Source organism: Wasmannia auropunctata, unplaced genomic scaffold (assembly GCF_000956235.1).
Source record: "Wasmannia auropunctata unplaced genomic scaffold, wasmannia.A_1.0 LD335556.1, whole genome shotgun sequence".
Classification (NCBI taxonomy): Eukaryota; Metazoa; Arthropoda; class Insecta; order Hymenoptera; family Formicidae; genus Wasmannia; species Wasmannia auropunctata.
The window spans coordinates 631,606-646,497 of NW_012027334.1; the positions used below are offsets into that span (position 1 = coordinate 631,606).

Below are 14,892 nucleotides of genomic sequence, written 5' to 3' on the forward strand. Positions count from 1 at the left end.
TTTTACATGAAATAAATATTAAATAATTATATAATTACAGAAAATGAAAATTTAAAAATTGCTAATAGAAAATGTGAGTTAAATTAATAGATTTTATTAGGGATTATCTAGTGAATTAATATTAGGGCTTCGATTTTTTTTATGGAATAATGTGATGTGCAAAGTGTTCAAATATTGTGCAACATTATCATCGTGCGGAGAAAAATCAGACTTTTTTGCCAAAATTATGTTAAAAAATATAAGATTAAAAAACATTACTAATTTTGAGATTGTTTCGTACGTTTCAGTTTGTGCGATAAAAACAGTAAGATCGTGGTAACGTCGATGAAACTTATAATCTATTTCTCTCAAAAATTGTAAACAGATTAGAACTTCGCCGAATTTAATGCGCAATGTCACCGTTTATGCGTTACATTACATTGATAAGTATCTTCGTGCTTTGGACAAATGGGATGGATAGTGAGAAGTTTGCACATAGAGAATGGTGGGAAAACACATTAATTTATCAGATCTGGCCTAGAGGATTTCAAGATAGTGATGGCGATGGTGAGGGCGATCTAAAGGGTAGGTGTCATTGTTATAAATTGTTACCATTACAAATAAGAAATAGAAGTTACATTGAGATTCCATCGATTATATTTATACAAATTTAATAAAATATTAAAAAGATATCTCTTTTGATACATTCATGTATACAATATCACTATATGTTATGTATTTTATATATATGAAATGTATAAGTATACAAAATTATTTTACAATTACGCGTAATATTGTATTATATTGATTTAGGAAGTTATTTAACGCAATTTATTTATAGGTATTATTAGTCGACTCGATTACATCAAGGATCTTGGAATCGAAACGATTTGGTTGAATCCCGTTTATACTTCACCATTAGTCGATTCTGGATATGACGTTTCCAATTATACGGACATAGATCCTCTTTTTGGGAATTTATATGACTTCGATAATTTAGTGCAAGAGGCACACAATCGAGGTATAAAACAGTAAATCAATAATAATTTTGGTATCAATAATAATTTTGATGTTAGGAATTTATGATATTTTCAATCTTTTGCAGTAAAAAAAGACGAAGTTTTTCGAAGTTTTTTTAAATCCATTGTAAATATAGTGTGTAAAATATAGTGAATATTATACTATATGATGTGTTCATCAATGTTTAGTATATTTCAATATTACTTTCTCAATCATTATAATATTTATTTGCTATAATTTTATTGTCAATCTTTTTAGGATTGAAAGTCATTCTGGATATTATTCCCAATCATTCCAGCGATCAGCACTTGTGGTTTCAGTTGTCGGCAAAATCTTTCGACCCATATACTGATTATTACATCTGGAGCAATGGTAGCATCGATAAAAACGGCGATCATATTCCACCAAATAATTGGGTAAATTTTTCTCCATTTTATATATTTTTTCCAATGTAACATACAGTAACCTTAATTACAATATCTCAGATAAATTAGATCGTTTTTACAAGATTAACAAATAAAAATTTTTTAAAAGTTATGATTATACAATACATGGAGAATTCGAGAGAAAAAGAGATTGTCTCCGTCTCTTAATAATAGATAAATTTTTTTTAACTTGAATCTGATTTACAAACAATAATAAAGATATCTTGTAAAATAAATATATCTGTTCATATCTCTTGTGCAGATAAGCACATACAGCGACGAAGAAGGCTCTGCATGGACATGGCACGATGGAAGACAACAATGGTATTATCATAAATTTCATAGCTGTCAACCAGATCTTAATCTGAGAAACGAGGAAGTGATCCAAGAATTAATGGTAACACACAGATATTAATTTAATATTAAAATATTTATTTGTGTTTTGGACATTTAAATTAAAAAATAAGTTATAAATTGAAACAAACTGAAAGAATTGGAATATAACTCAAATACTTTCTTGCATTAAACAGTAATTTGTAACTTTTTTAAGTAATTTTATGAATCATTTTATGGTATTTGAAACAAATTTAAACGCAATTTAATTATTTAAGCGATAAATTATTAATTTAAGCAATAATTATATTCTAAATTAAATTAATAATAATTTATACGTATATTTTACAGCTTTAATTTAAAAAATAGTTAAAAGATTCTTGAGTAATTCTTATTCTCTGTAAAATAATCTAGAAATCATTTATTTCTATAAACAGGATATATTTGACTTTTGGTTGGAAAGAAATGTCGATGGTTTTCGAATTAGTGCAGTGCCTTATTTTTTCGAAGACGAAGCCTTAAGAAATGAATCCCTTGCGGGAAAGGGTACTTATACTTTTGGTCTTCCTGAAAGCACCGCTCTTCTTTATGTATTTCGTGAATATATCGATAATTGGGTATCGAGAAATAATGCCATATCAAAGTATGATTTCTAAAGATATTTTTAAAATTTTTAAATTTTCTTTTATAATATGATTATTATAACATATTATATTATAACAATGTATACATTAATTATTAAAATTAATTCGATTTAATGACATATCAACAGATTGTTAATCGCGGAATCATATGATACTTCTGATGATAATTTATTGGCGTATTACGGCAACGACACGCACAAAGGAATCGCGCCGTTCAATTTTAAATTTATCACATATATTCATAACACCAGCGATGCCGGTTATATTAAGCACATCTTGGAGAAGTGGCTTAGACATCTTCCAGAAAACGCCAAGACCAATTGGGTGGTAAGAATTTTAAATTATTTAAATTGAAATTAATTTTACAAAAACTGTGAGAAAAGTTTTGTATATATTGTTTAAATTACGATTACATCATTTTTCCACCTGCTATGTGAAGAATTAAGCTGTATAAAGTTGGCCTCTCCACTACTGAAAATCCACTAACGACCATTACCACTCGATTGGTAGTCACACAGCGCTTTAATATATTTTGACTAATTAAAAACTTAATTTATCTTTTATAAATTATAGCTTTCAAATCATGATAATTCAAGAGTAACTTCGAGAATCGGACTCAACCGAATTGACGGTCTTCACATGCTCATTCTTCTATTGCCCGGACAAGCGTACACGTACTACGGTGAAGAAATAGGCATGTTGGAAACGAAAATATTTTGGAACAGGACCATCGATCCTATGGGTTGTGCCAGAGGCACAAACGAATACGAATATTTTTCAAGAGATCCAGCGAGGACTCCTATGCAATGGAGTTTCGAAAATTCAGGTGGTTTCTCCATAAATGAAACCACTTATCTTCCTATTCATCCTGATTATGTTTATAGAAATGTAGAAATTCAACAAAGTAATAGTAGAAGCATTTTGAAGACGTACAAGAAGCTGGCTAATCTGAGGAAAGACCCAGTGTTTACAGATGGAGCTTACGAATTTGCAAGTTTGAATAATGACCGGGTGTTGGTGATAAAAAGGTTGACATATTATAATATTTACAGTAAAACATATATTTTATAAACAGTCAAAACAGAGATTTTGAAAACTTTCTGCTATAAATTTTATCGACAGAATACAGTAAAAATGGACATTTTTAATAACATAAAATAAAAAATAATTTTATCGTTTAAAAACAATTGAGACATTTTTACTTCATTAAAAATCAATAATCTACATTTATTCCACATTACTCTCTAAGTTATTTAATATCTTTTAGACATTTATTTATATTGTGTTTACAAATTATTGAAAGTTTATAATAGTTGCATGTAAAAATCGAAATTTCTGGAATTAATTATTTTTTTTTAATTCATAATTAGGTCTTTGAAAGATTATCCAGTATATATTATTGTCATTAATTTGGGTCTACGGCCAGAGAAAGTTAATTTGACATCAATTTATGCTAATTTAAGAAATGTTCTGAATGTGATTGTGACTTCTAGCAATGCAATTCGCGTCACGTAAGTTATGCAGAATGTTATGCAAAATAATGTATACAATAGTTTGTACAAAATTTTTTATCAATCTCTTGTATTCATATATTTTATTTAAAAAAAATAATAATATTTTTTAGTTATTGAGGACTATAAATAAATTAAACATTTTATTATCTTTTTGAAATACAAACACGATCAAAGAAAAGACTTCTTTAGATGATAGAGTTAAAAATCACCCTGTAAATGAATGTATATTTTCAGAGGTACTGTTTCACGGGACAGTTTTATATTGACAGCAAATGCTGCGCTTGTATTAAAAGACGAAAAACAAGAACAAACCACAAGTATATGTTTTTAATATTTTATATATATAAATATATAAATATATATTAATATAAAATATTTATGTTAATATATATATACATATATATAAATAAATATTTATTTTTTTAATGCATATTAATAATTAGTAATTAGTTCTATCAATGTCTTTACTTTTAGCAACGGAAGGTAATAACTCTACCACCGAGACTACAACTAAGGTGTCCAGTTCTACTGAAAATTCTAAAAACAAAAGTACGACAGAAAAAGGAGAGACCATAACAGAAAAAACTCCATCACCAAAGAATGATCCTGATGGGGCAATGTTGAGTTGCGCACCTGCATTCTTGTTAATAATAAGCAGCATTGTGGTATCATGCAAATTTTAAAAATAATATAGAGGATAAGGGCCGATATAATAAAAAGTAGAACGCTAGATATAAATCTAATTTTTACGTTAGTTTAGATTACATTTTTGATAATATATAGAGTGTTTTGTATTTTTTATCTATGGATATTTTGAGATTAATCTAATTTAATTTAATGTAAGTCACCAATAACTGACCAATAATTAGATTCTTCTAATTAAATGTGTTTTTTTTTCTACTTGGATTTTTATGCAGCAATGAACAGATTGCCTTTACTTTATTAGTTCTTGAATCGTCATCCGTATGTATGACGTGTATTTCTCAGTCGAGATAGAGGAGAGATTCTTGAAAGAGGTGCGCACGGTGAATTTGTTAAGCTATCCGTATATTCATTACGTATGTTTATATCTAAGCTATCTCGTTCTCGTTCGGATGAGACGTTAAAAAAAAAAAGAACATTCCATGAAGTAGAAAATCCATATTAGTCAACGAAATCCATAGAAGGATACGCGGAAAAATGCACAGAAAAAAGGGAGAATCCTCGATTCGCGGTGAATCTGCAGAATGTGACCATTGCAGCAACCCACGTTGATCTATGTATGACCAATCGCGGTGTGTTGATCAAATGCGGAGTGAATGTACTTGATCCATGCAATAGATCGATCAGACGGCCGCGCTGTCTTACACGGTTTTACCCGAACAAAGATGAGTAGAAGCAAAGAATAAAAATCTATTATCTCTGCATCAATCATTGGGCTTCTATTATTCTCATTCTAATACGCTCATCCTTTCCTTTTATATCTCGTTAATATCTAAAGTGATGACAAACTAATTAATTTTATTTATGGATTTTGTAGAGCCGATTTCAGAACAGAATAAGAATAAGCGTGCTTCCTTAAGAGATTCTAAAAAAATTTAAATTCTTCAAATGTGACGTGATGACGTATGATGTAGGTTAAAATGAGCCTTAACTCAGCGTGAAAAATAAAGTCAGCCGTCATCCGTTGGCGGGTTGTCAGTTAAAAAGAATCTCTGGGGGCTCCCCAAAGCAATTTCGTGTTACGGAGAATACCATGAAACCGGTTTGCTCACCCTAATAGCCTGGGTCCTTAACCTTCTCGCAAAGACAATGATTTAAACTGCAGCGCCGCGAGCTCGCGAGATAAGCCCACATACACGTTTCAGTATGCTGCACGCGCGTCGCAAATATATAAATTCTCAAAAAGAGAGGAATGTGTTTCAGCAGAAATTGCGTGCGCTAATTGCGAAGAATTATATGCGGAAGATATTAAACGGCTGCCGACATTTTTTCAATGTTAACATCAAAATTCAAGTTGTCACACTGATACCTGCTACTTTATTCTGTTTGCCTCATTTTTTTTAAAAAAAGATTATAAAAAATTTTTTAGTTGGGGAATTTTTACAAGATGATAACGTGGCAATTAACACATAATAAGGTATAAAATACATTAAAAATTAATATTTAAAGTATGTTTGAAATCATTTAGTTTATATATCTCGTATATCGTTATATTGTATTTCAAAATTCAATCCGAATTTCAATCCGAAATTTTATCCAAATTTTAATGACAAATTAAAATTTATTTTTAGAATATAGCACAACTTTCTTTGTGTCAAATTCTTCTTGATAATTTCTTTAATTTTCTACATTCATGGCAATTTTTTAATTTTCTACATTAAATATTTTTAAAACAATACAAAATTTAGAATACAATAGAAATTAAAATTTTACAATTTTTTAATCTTCTAAATCCGCGGAAAGGATTTAATCTTAATCGGTCTGCATAAAATCAGTTGGATTTAAAATTAGTCGGTCTGCATAAAAGAGAAAAAAACTCCGTTAGCCATTAACTTGGACTGACATTTCAAATTTAGCGGTCAAGGTAATGAGAAGACCCTCTCGTATATTCTAATTGTAATTTCTGCATTTCTTTTGTTTCTGCGATCCCTTTAAATAAAATCGTTATAATTGATATTATTTTTATATATATAAAAGCTGGAAGTATTAAAGAAACGAACGGATCCTTTACGTACGATAAGCAAGCACTTTCTCCAGCAATAAAATTTGTCTCCGATGTGCCGTCTTTGAAGCAAATTCCTATCATATATTAGCACATCAATTTGTCGTGCCGACTCTCAGATTCTTTCGTAGGTGTCAATAAATTCCAATATATTTCCGGCACCTGGTTACTTGGGATGAATTAATACAAGCACCAAAAATATAATCTGCATAACTGGAAGATGACTTAATAGATCTGCTCATTTTACTTGCACTTTCTATATCCTTCCACTCTCGTATCGGAACATCATTATTATTTAACATACTGTATACGCATTACCCTGATTTACTCTAATTCGGAATTTTAGTAAAACATTTGATTCAAAAAAATTTAGTATCTTGAACAAATTTAGGGAAAAGTGGTATTTGTTCAAATTTTGATTACGAAAGGAATCTAGATTTGTTGAAGTGAAAACTATTAAAAATTAATTTGACAAAATATTTTGAAGTGAAAGAAAAGGAAAATTGTGTCAATTCTCAAAAAATTGTAATATTATGTTAATAAATTATTCAAATTTTTGCAAATAAAACCAATTAAAATATCAAAAATAAAGTATTGATACTGAGTTATCTTAAGAGATTTTCAAATAAAATTAATATTAAAAGGTACTTGGTATCCAAAGTATATTGATTTTGCGAACATTCATATAAGGTTCAACAAACGCGAAATTAATTATGTATCGCGGCGTTTCATAAAGTATTTCGCGCACGCATATTCCGTATTTTATATTTTAAAAGTTTGCGGTTAAAATTCATTTTAAATGTTAATTCGTCCGGAGAGGATGATTACTTGTTTCCACACGATATCGCCATTATATGCGATATTTTATCTTCTCTACGCAGTGAAACCTGGTTTTCGAATATACGTACATTATACACGTATGCGCCACGGTAATGATGAACCGATGACGATCAGAAAATATGTATATTGGAGGCAGAATATTGAGTGACATCACTTAACTTTACTTTACGTTTGAATTTCCGGACTGAACGTGCAAACAAATTTCCTCATTTGCTATTCTCTTGCCTTCCTTTCTTTTTCTAAGCGGCATTATTCACGAGTATTCAAGTATTTCATACTACAAATTAATTTAATCTAATTTAATTCAATAGAATATCTTCGTACCTTCCAGATTAAGAATCTAATCCAATCCTAATCTAAGATTATTGCAAGTTTATATCTTTATCCACTATAAAGGGATAGCTTTAAATTCAGCATAACTGTAACAGTAAAGAGAACAGGAAACGGGTGCACTCTAAGTGCACGACACATAAATATTCATATCAATCCGCTGACATTGTGAGAAACTGCCTTACGCCAACGGCATGCGAAAAGCGTGTAGCCGTCACCGGAATGGCAACAAGCATGTGCTTCAAGATTTTTGTGGCGAGTCTCAATGTCGCCGTCTTTCCGCATAATACCGTACCTACCATATAAGATATTCTATATTTAACAAGGTTTACATTTTGACTTGTACAGATTTTTTTATTAAATACGAAGATATCTTAATTTTCTGTAAAAATTATATGACAAAATTATAAAAGATTTTTTCTCCTTTTTTTTGAGAGAGTTATTGTTAAAAAGAAAAAGGGAATTTATTTGCTAATCTTTATATACAATAGCTCTAATAACTACGAACTCTGATAACTTACACTAAAATTAAGACAGAGTATAACGCATTCCGATCGATTTTGAGAAACTCATGAAATTGCTGCTGCAATCCCTTTTGGGAGCCTCTCTTTTGTAGATTAAAAAAATATGTTTTCGTCTTTCTCGGAAAATTCGTGGAGGAAGATCACTCATGCAATTCTAAGTACACGATAGTCAAAGATCCTTAGGACAAGATTATACATTTTCGAAGTGGACGACGGTCATATTTCAAACAAAAGCCGATAAAGATATAATTTTGAAATTATTAGCGATTAAAAAAGAGAACTTATTGCAAAATAAACTAATAATTTTATATAAACTTAAAAATGTGCGGGAAATAATATATTTCATTTGAATCGAAAGCTTTGACGTTTTAGTCATTTTCATCCTCATTCCTAAGTTAGAAACATCCCACACATTTGTTAGACAGTGATATAATCTACAATAAATATGCTAAAGAAAAAACATATATCATTTTGCGAAGAATTTACGCAACATAGATGAAGATAATTATAAACGGATTTGCCTCCCAAAAGGACATCGTACACGTCATAGAATAAGAATTTCAAAATTTTGTTCAGTGTAAAAGTGACTTATTCTTCATATTATCATCACTAAAATTAAATTTAAACTAAATTTTTGTAAATTTTTTCTACAATTTATTAAAAAATTAAGATACATTTTTATTAAATTTATATTAAAATTTAAACGTATGTCTACGTATTATATAACAATGCATATTTATTATATTTTATGTTATGCAATTATTGTTCTTTTACAATACTTATTTAAAATTGAAACCTTAATAAAATCATAAAATTTAAATATATTACAATTAATTTGTGTATTATTATTTAAATTTTAATCCGTTTCTCTGTTATCTATTTCGACTCTCACGGCGAGAATGAAAGTAACCCCCGCGGGTACATATTACAATGTCTATTGCTTCATTAACAATGACAAAGCACGTTAAATTTCGACGAGGAAGCTATTTCTAATAAATAAATCTGTATTGTGCGATAAGTCATATTAGGAACAGGATTTCTCCTAAGCAAAGATTATCCAGAATATGCACACACAAAGCCTTATAAAAGTCAATGGCGTTTAAACAATCGCACGAAAGGCATTGAAAGCGTTTTCTTCGTAGCCAATTAAACGCCACAACCTGTAATATTTAATTGATTCTTGTTAATCATCTTGACATTTGTGCCAAGAGAATTCGCGCCATCGTTAACCATATATGAAGAACCTACCTGGGATTAATCGAGATTAATTCATCTGGTTGCTCTGGTAAGCGTGGGAGCCGTAAACCGAAGAGACCTAAGTGCACCTTGCGTAAGAACGCACCTGAACTACATTTCGAGCAGTGTATTCTTAATCGAGGTCTATTCGTCATTTATTTAACAGTGCAGCTCAATAATGGAAACAATTTTTTGTCGCAAGTGGCATCGAATATCGATACCAATTTAATTCCTTATTTGGCGGGAATAAAATAAAATCTAAAAAAGATTGTTTGAGAGATAAAAATTAAATTAACAATAATAATCCAAGATATTTAAATATAATGATAAATGTAGCAATAAAATAATAAAGTAACAATATGCTATTTTACTACTGTGATTGTTTCATATTAATGCAATCACAAATGCTTCCCGTGTTCTATGAAAGGTAGGACCTTGTAAGTAATGCCCTTTAAAGTGACGATTTGAAATGCCTGTAAACGCCATTGAAATTAAGATGCAGCAATAAAGTTGACAATTAAATAATATGTCAAATTAATTGCATCGTGCGTTGTCAGTGATTTGAAAAAATTATGTTCTGAATAAAAAGGAAAGAGGGGAAAGAGGAGACGAAAGAAAGTACAGGAGTGATCCTCGAGAAATCGAAATGAGAAGAATAGGGAAAAGAGAAGATAGAGCGAGGATGAGACCAGTTGGGGGGTCGGCGATCCCCACCCTGTATAAAAGTCTTTTTCTGCCGGCGACGTGTTCAGTTCGAACGACGCGCTGCGTGCGATTATCTCTGGGGATCATCCTCGTCGTCATTGTAGAGAGGCTGCGGACAATGCCTTGCTGAAAAAGGATTCTCGTCAAGATGCTGCGGCGTGCCACTGCAGCCCTCTTCATTCTGGTATGTCTTCAGTATTTTTGCATATACATACAACTTCGGAATTTAAAAAGCTCATTTAATTTTATATATTTGTTTAATAAACACGAATATAAACGTATCTTAATGTCACAGAAAACTAAATTTGATCAAATCCAATTTTTATAAAATATAAAATATTATTATTAAAAATTATACCACTTAATATTAAATTAGACCCACAAATTTAGTATTATTCGGGGTAATATTTTGAACTATTTGCTATTTTTTCAATTAGCAGATAAAGATTTAATTAATAAAAGAAATTATAAAAATTATAATAAAATGTGGATTCTTACAAAATATTATAAGCGAAAATTTTCATTCTTTTTAAAATAATTCTTTTAAAATAAATTAATTAAATTTAATAATTATTACTATATAAAATTATAAAACAATTTAATAATTTTATTAAAATAATTTAGTAATAATAATAATAATAATAATAATAAATTTCAAATTACGTGTAATTATTGTGAATATTTTAGAAAGTAAATTTGAGGAAAAAATATTTAGCAAAAAAATAATTTAGTGAAATTTTTATTAATTCAATAAAAAATATTTAAGAAATAATAAACTAAAATTGATATTAATATTTACTATTTGAAATAAAATTTAATTTTTAGTTTTTATTATTTACTGCTTGCAATTTGTAATTTTTAATGTATATACTTGTGTATATAATATTAAATACAAAACACTGTCATAATGTCAGTAATTCAAATCTTCGCTACTAATAAAATCTATTGGAAATACAATTCAAGGATTGACTGGGATATGTTAATGTAATATCTCATGTTAATGTCTCGTAGATATCCAACACACGTTTCGCTACCTGTTGCGCAAATTACAACGCATACATTTGATATATGATGCATTGTATTATATGTCCCTTGCTATGTGATACATTTTTTACTACTTATGCATTTTAATAATTGCATATTTTTAATTTTTAATTGTTATTATATTTTAACATACAATTTTTTAACATTATAATTAATGTATCTAATTATTATATTTTCTTTCTATTAATAATATATAAGAAAGAAAGTATTATATTAAAATTCAATAAAAATATATTTACTTAAATAAAATATAAAAAATAATAATGTCTCACTACTATCTTTATTTTTAATATAAAATTATTATTATTATTATTACCATTGCTATTACTATTAATATTACTATTACAGTATTATTACTACGTATCAATACTATAATATAGTAATAGTATTATTAATGTAATAATAGTACACAGAATAGAAAGTGGCATTGATTACTTGGTAATAGCCGCGTTCATCGTGACTCGTTATCTAATCGACTTCCATTCATATTGACACTCATTCAAGTGAGAATGTCGTTGCACTACATTTCATTCATAATTTACTTCAATGCCATGACATTGCAATAATAATCATATAATATATAACAAAAGTATGTAATTTATAATTTTGATTTTCCCAAATTTCGGAATTTCTCCATTAAATTAATTATCTCTTTTATAAAATGTAAAACTTTTATTTATTCTTATTAAGAATATTTTTCCTAAAATGACAAATAATGTAATATTAAATAGTTGAGTTTATATGATTGACGCGACATGTGCGCGCGCACACGTCAATCATACCCACATATGTATACGTATAAATACAAAGTATAATCTTTTACATTCAATGATCAATTAATTTCTATTAATATACATTTAAAAAAATTTGTTTTATTTTGGCATATAAATAATTGTCATATAAATAAAACTATATAATTTTTTATCATAAATGTAATTAATTTACATATGTATCAATATGTAATAAATTTTCTTATATAAAGTTGAAATTAAAATGGATTTTATTTAAGCAGATTTTAATAATGATATATAATATCACGATATTTAATATTAAAAATTAAAAATAATATATGAGAAGAAAAATAATTTTAGGTAGATAAACAGATGAAATTGATATATGTGCTTTAGCTAATCCTATATGGTATTTTAATTATTCTAATACCAGTTTCTTTGTCTTTTTCGTCATTACAATTATAAGGCAGATAAATAGGGAGAAATCCATTGCCAAAAGAAGATCGCTTCGTTCTAACATCGTGATTCACGTGTATACAGTGGTCGCCGTAAGATGTGTCATTCGCATACCTATGTATGTGTAAAACAAAGTTTTGCCTTTTAAGTGCGCGCACGTATGTAATCTGAAAACATTTAGACTAGAAAACGCACATTCCTGTTTAATCGATTCACGTGCTATCGAATTCCCGCATGCCATTGCAATTTCATTGAAATTTTGACATAACAATTTAAGATCACAAGGTTCTTAGCGAGTGTATACGTATGTCAATAGAATTTATTACTTATTGGAATTTAGTATTTTTATTATTTTTATATCAGTCACGTGGATTATATTCACAATTCAAGATATTAAAAAACTGATAGAATTTCCCAGCATTAAGATATAGAAAAAAAAATCTAATGAATTTCAAAATATTTTTTAACACAATGCGATCCCAGAGATCGATGTGCGATTGACATACAATTATGTACCAGAGGCTTCGCCCCAGGCTAAATCACTGGTCCCTTACGCAACTACTTACAGGTGACTTTCACTGAGAGATGATCCAGCCGCTGCGTGTGATTCATAAGGTGATACAGCTTTGGCCGTTTGGCAGATTCGCCACGAGCAATTAAGATATCCGACTTTATCAAATGCCATCACGTTTACCTTTAATCTTGAACGCACATATTTCGTTTACTTTGATTGATCCTTGATAATGCTCAGATTTGCAAAAATTTCAGATGCAACTTCAATTATTAGTTACGTGCAATATCATCTTCTTCGCTTTTTATATAAAAAAAACAGTTGTAGAATGAACATAAATAAAAAGATTAACATAAGTAAAAATATACAAATTAAAATAAAAATCTGTATTATAAAAAATATTTTATTAAATTTAATCAAATTAAGGAAGTTTTTAAATTAAATTTTATATTTATAAATAAAAAAAATAAATATAAGATATAAAATATTATAGCGTATCAATATTTTAATTGATAATAATTTTATTCCATTATATTGAAAAAAATTATAAAATTTATTTTATTATTATAAATGTAATGGAATATATAATTGCAACAATTCTGTCAACATTGTAATAATAATAAAATTATACAATTAGAAGAATTGTTGTGTGACATTACACTTCTATATTATAATGCTGCGGAATTTATATAATTATATGTATTAACTAAATCAAAATACCGTGACAGCAATTGTTCTATCAGCATTTTAAAGGAAAGGTTGAATGGTGACTTCTAACGCGATAGCAAAGATCGCCTTGCACTCTTTGCATAATCAAGGATGAGAGCTGCAATCGTGTAAGGTCTTCGATTGAGATGATAGGGTATTCACTTTTTTGATATTCCTGGCGGATTCCAGGCGTCCCTGAACGGAATCCTGATTCTCTCATTCTCTTTTTCATTTTCCTTCCCCTTAGATAAATAGTCAGTAAATAAATACGAGATAACTGAATTGATACACTAGAATATCAAAGAAAGATGCACGTTAAATTAGCTTTGCATCTTTTTAATTTATTTATTTTCTCGACATCTTGTCATAATTATGATATGTATGAGGAAATCACTCTGTTGACATGAAAATATTAAATATGGATGCTAAAGATCACAAATAATAGTATAATTAAATAAATAACATATAATTATTAAATATTATGTAAAATAAATGGATTAAAAAATAATATAACAATAATTTAATTAATTAAATAATTTAACAGTTGTTAAAATTATACTAAAAAGTTAAATAGATTACAAATAATAAATAATTATTATTATTGTTTTCACGATTCTTTCAATAGTAAAAATTAGTTAGTAAATTCAACAATTATAGTCTCGTATAATTGTACAATTATACAAGACAAATTATAATGCTCGGTTAATTTATCGAGTAAGTTTTCATCTACATTCCTTTCGAGCAATTTAATTAGCATAGATAATGGATAGTTTACTAGGTCTGAAACGATCGTTTCATACAATATTACGTGTATTAGCTGCGCACACGAATAGTTTGACTTACGATGTCGCATAAATTAACATATTTTATCGTACAACCGATGACTTCACATTTTCTTAAAATAATAAACTGGTCTGATTTTGATAAGATTAACAATTTATGATATTTTAACTATACAGGAAAAAACTTACTCTAATTGTTATTATAAGGGATGTCATTTTTACGAAAAATAAAAATTTCAATTCAGTTAATACTGATTTCAATTTCAATTAAATCCATGTTATGTGGATAAACGTACTTAGAATACTAGTACTTTAGAAAATCTAGAATATTAATACTTTTAAAAACACACACAGAAAGAGAGAGAGAGAGAGAGAGAGAGAGAGAGAGAGAGAGAGAGAGAGAGAG

At 28.4% G+C, this 14,892-nt stretch overlaps 2 protein-coding genes across 2 annotated transcripts in view; both read left to right on the top strand.

Moving 5' to 3' along the window:
• Positions 1 to 308: 308 nt before the first annotated feature.
• LOC105456794 (maltase A1-like) lies at positions 309 to 4,611 on the top strand. Its single transcript, XM_011701098.1, has 10 exons — positions 309 to 564; positions 821 to 1,000; positions 1,258 to 1,415; positions 1,687 to 1,821; positions 2,195 to 2,400; positions 2,530 to 2,728; positions 2,975 to 3,429; positions 3,772 to 3,912; positions 4,150 to 4,232; positions 4,399 to 4,611. Exons 1-10 carry the CDS (start codon positions 393 to 395, stop codon positions 4,596 to 4,598), a joined length of 1,929 nt encoding a protein of 642 aa, XP_011699400.1. The 5' UTR covers positions 309 to 392; the 3' UTR covers positions 4,599 to 4,611.
• Positions 4,612 to 10,305: 5,694 nt separating this feature from the next.
• The window catches only part of LOC105456795 (collagen alpha-5(IV) chain-like), a 14,878-nt gene continuing 10,291 nt past the window's right edge, over positions 10,306 to 14,892 (top strand). Inside the window, 1 exon segment of the mRNA XM_011701099.1 lies at positions 10,306 to 10,438. Within this exon segment, the coding sequence (XP_011699401.1) occupies positions 10,403 to 10,438 (36 nt within the window). The 5' untranslated portion in view covers positions 10,306 to 10,402.

Bases quoted from the DNA above. Each gene is read 5' to 3' on its own strand.
- LOC105456794 (XM_011701098.1), top strand. From the start codon at position 393: ATGTCACCGTTTATGCGTTACATTACATTGATAAGTATCTTCGTGCTT. The intron at 1,001-1,257 runs GTATAAAACAGT...CAATCTTTTTAG, and splicing joins GCAAGAGGCACACAATCGAG to GATTGAAAGTCATTCTGGAT. The intron at 1,822-2,194 runs GTAACACACAGA...TTCTATAAACAG, and splicing joins AAGTGATCCAAGAATTAATG to GATATATTTGACTTTTGGTT.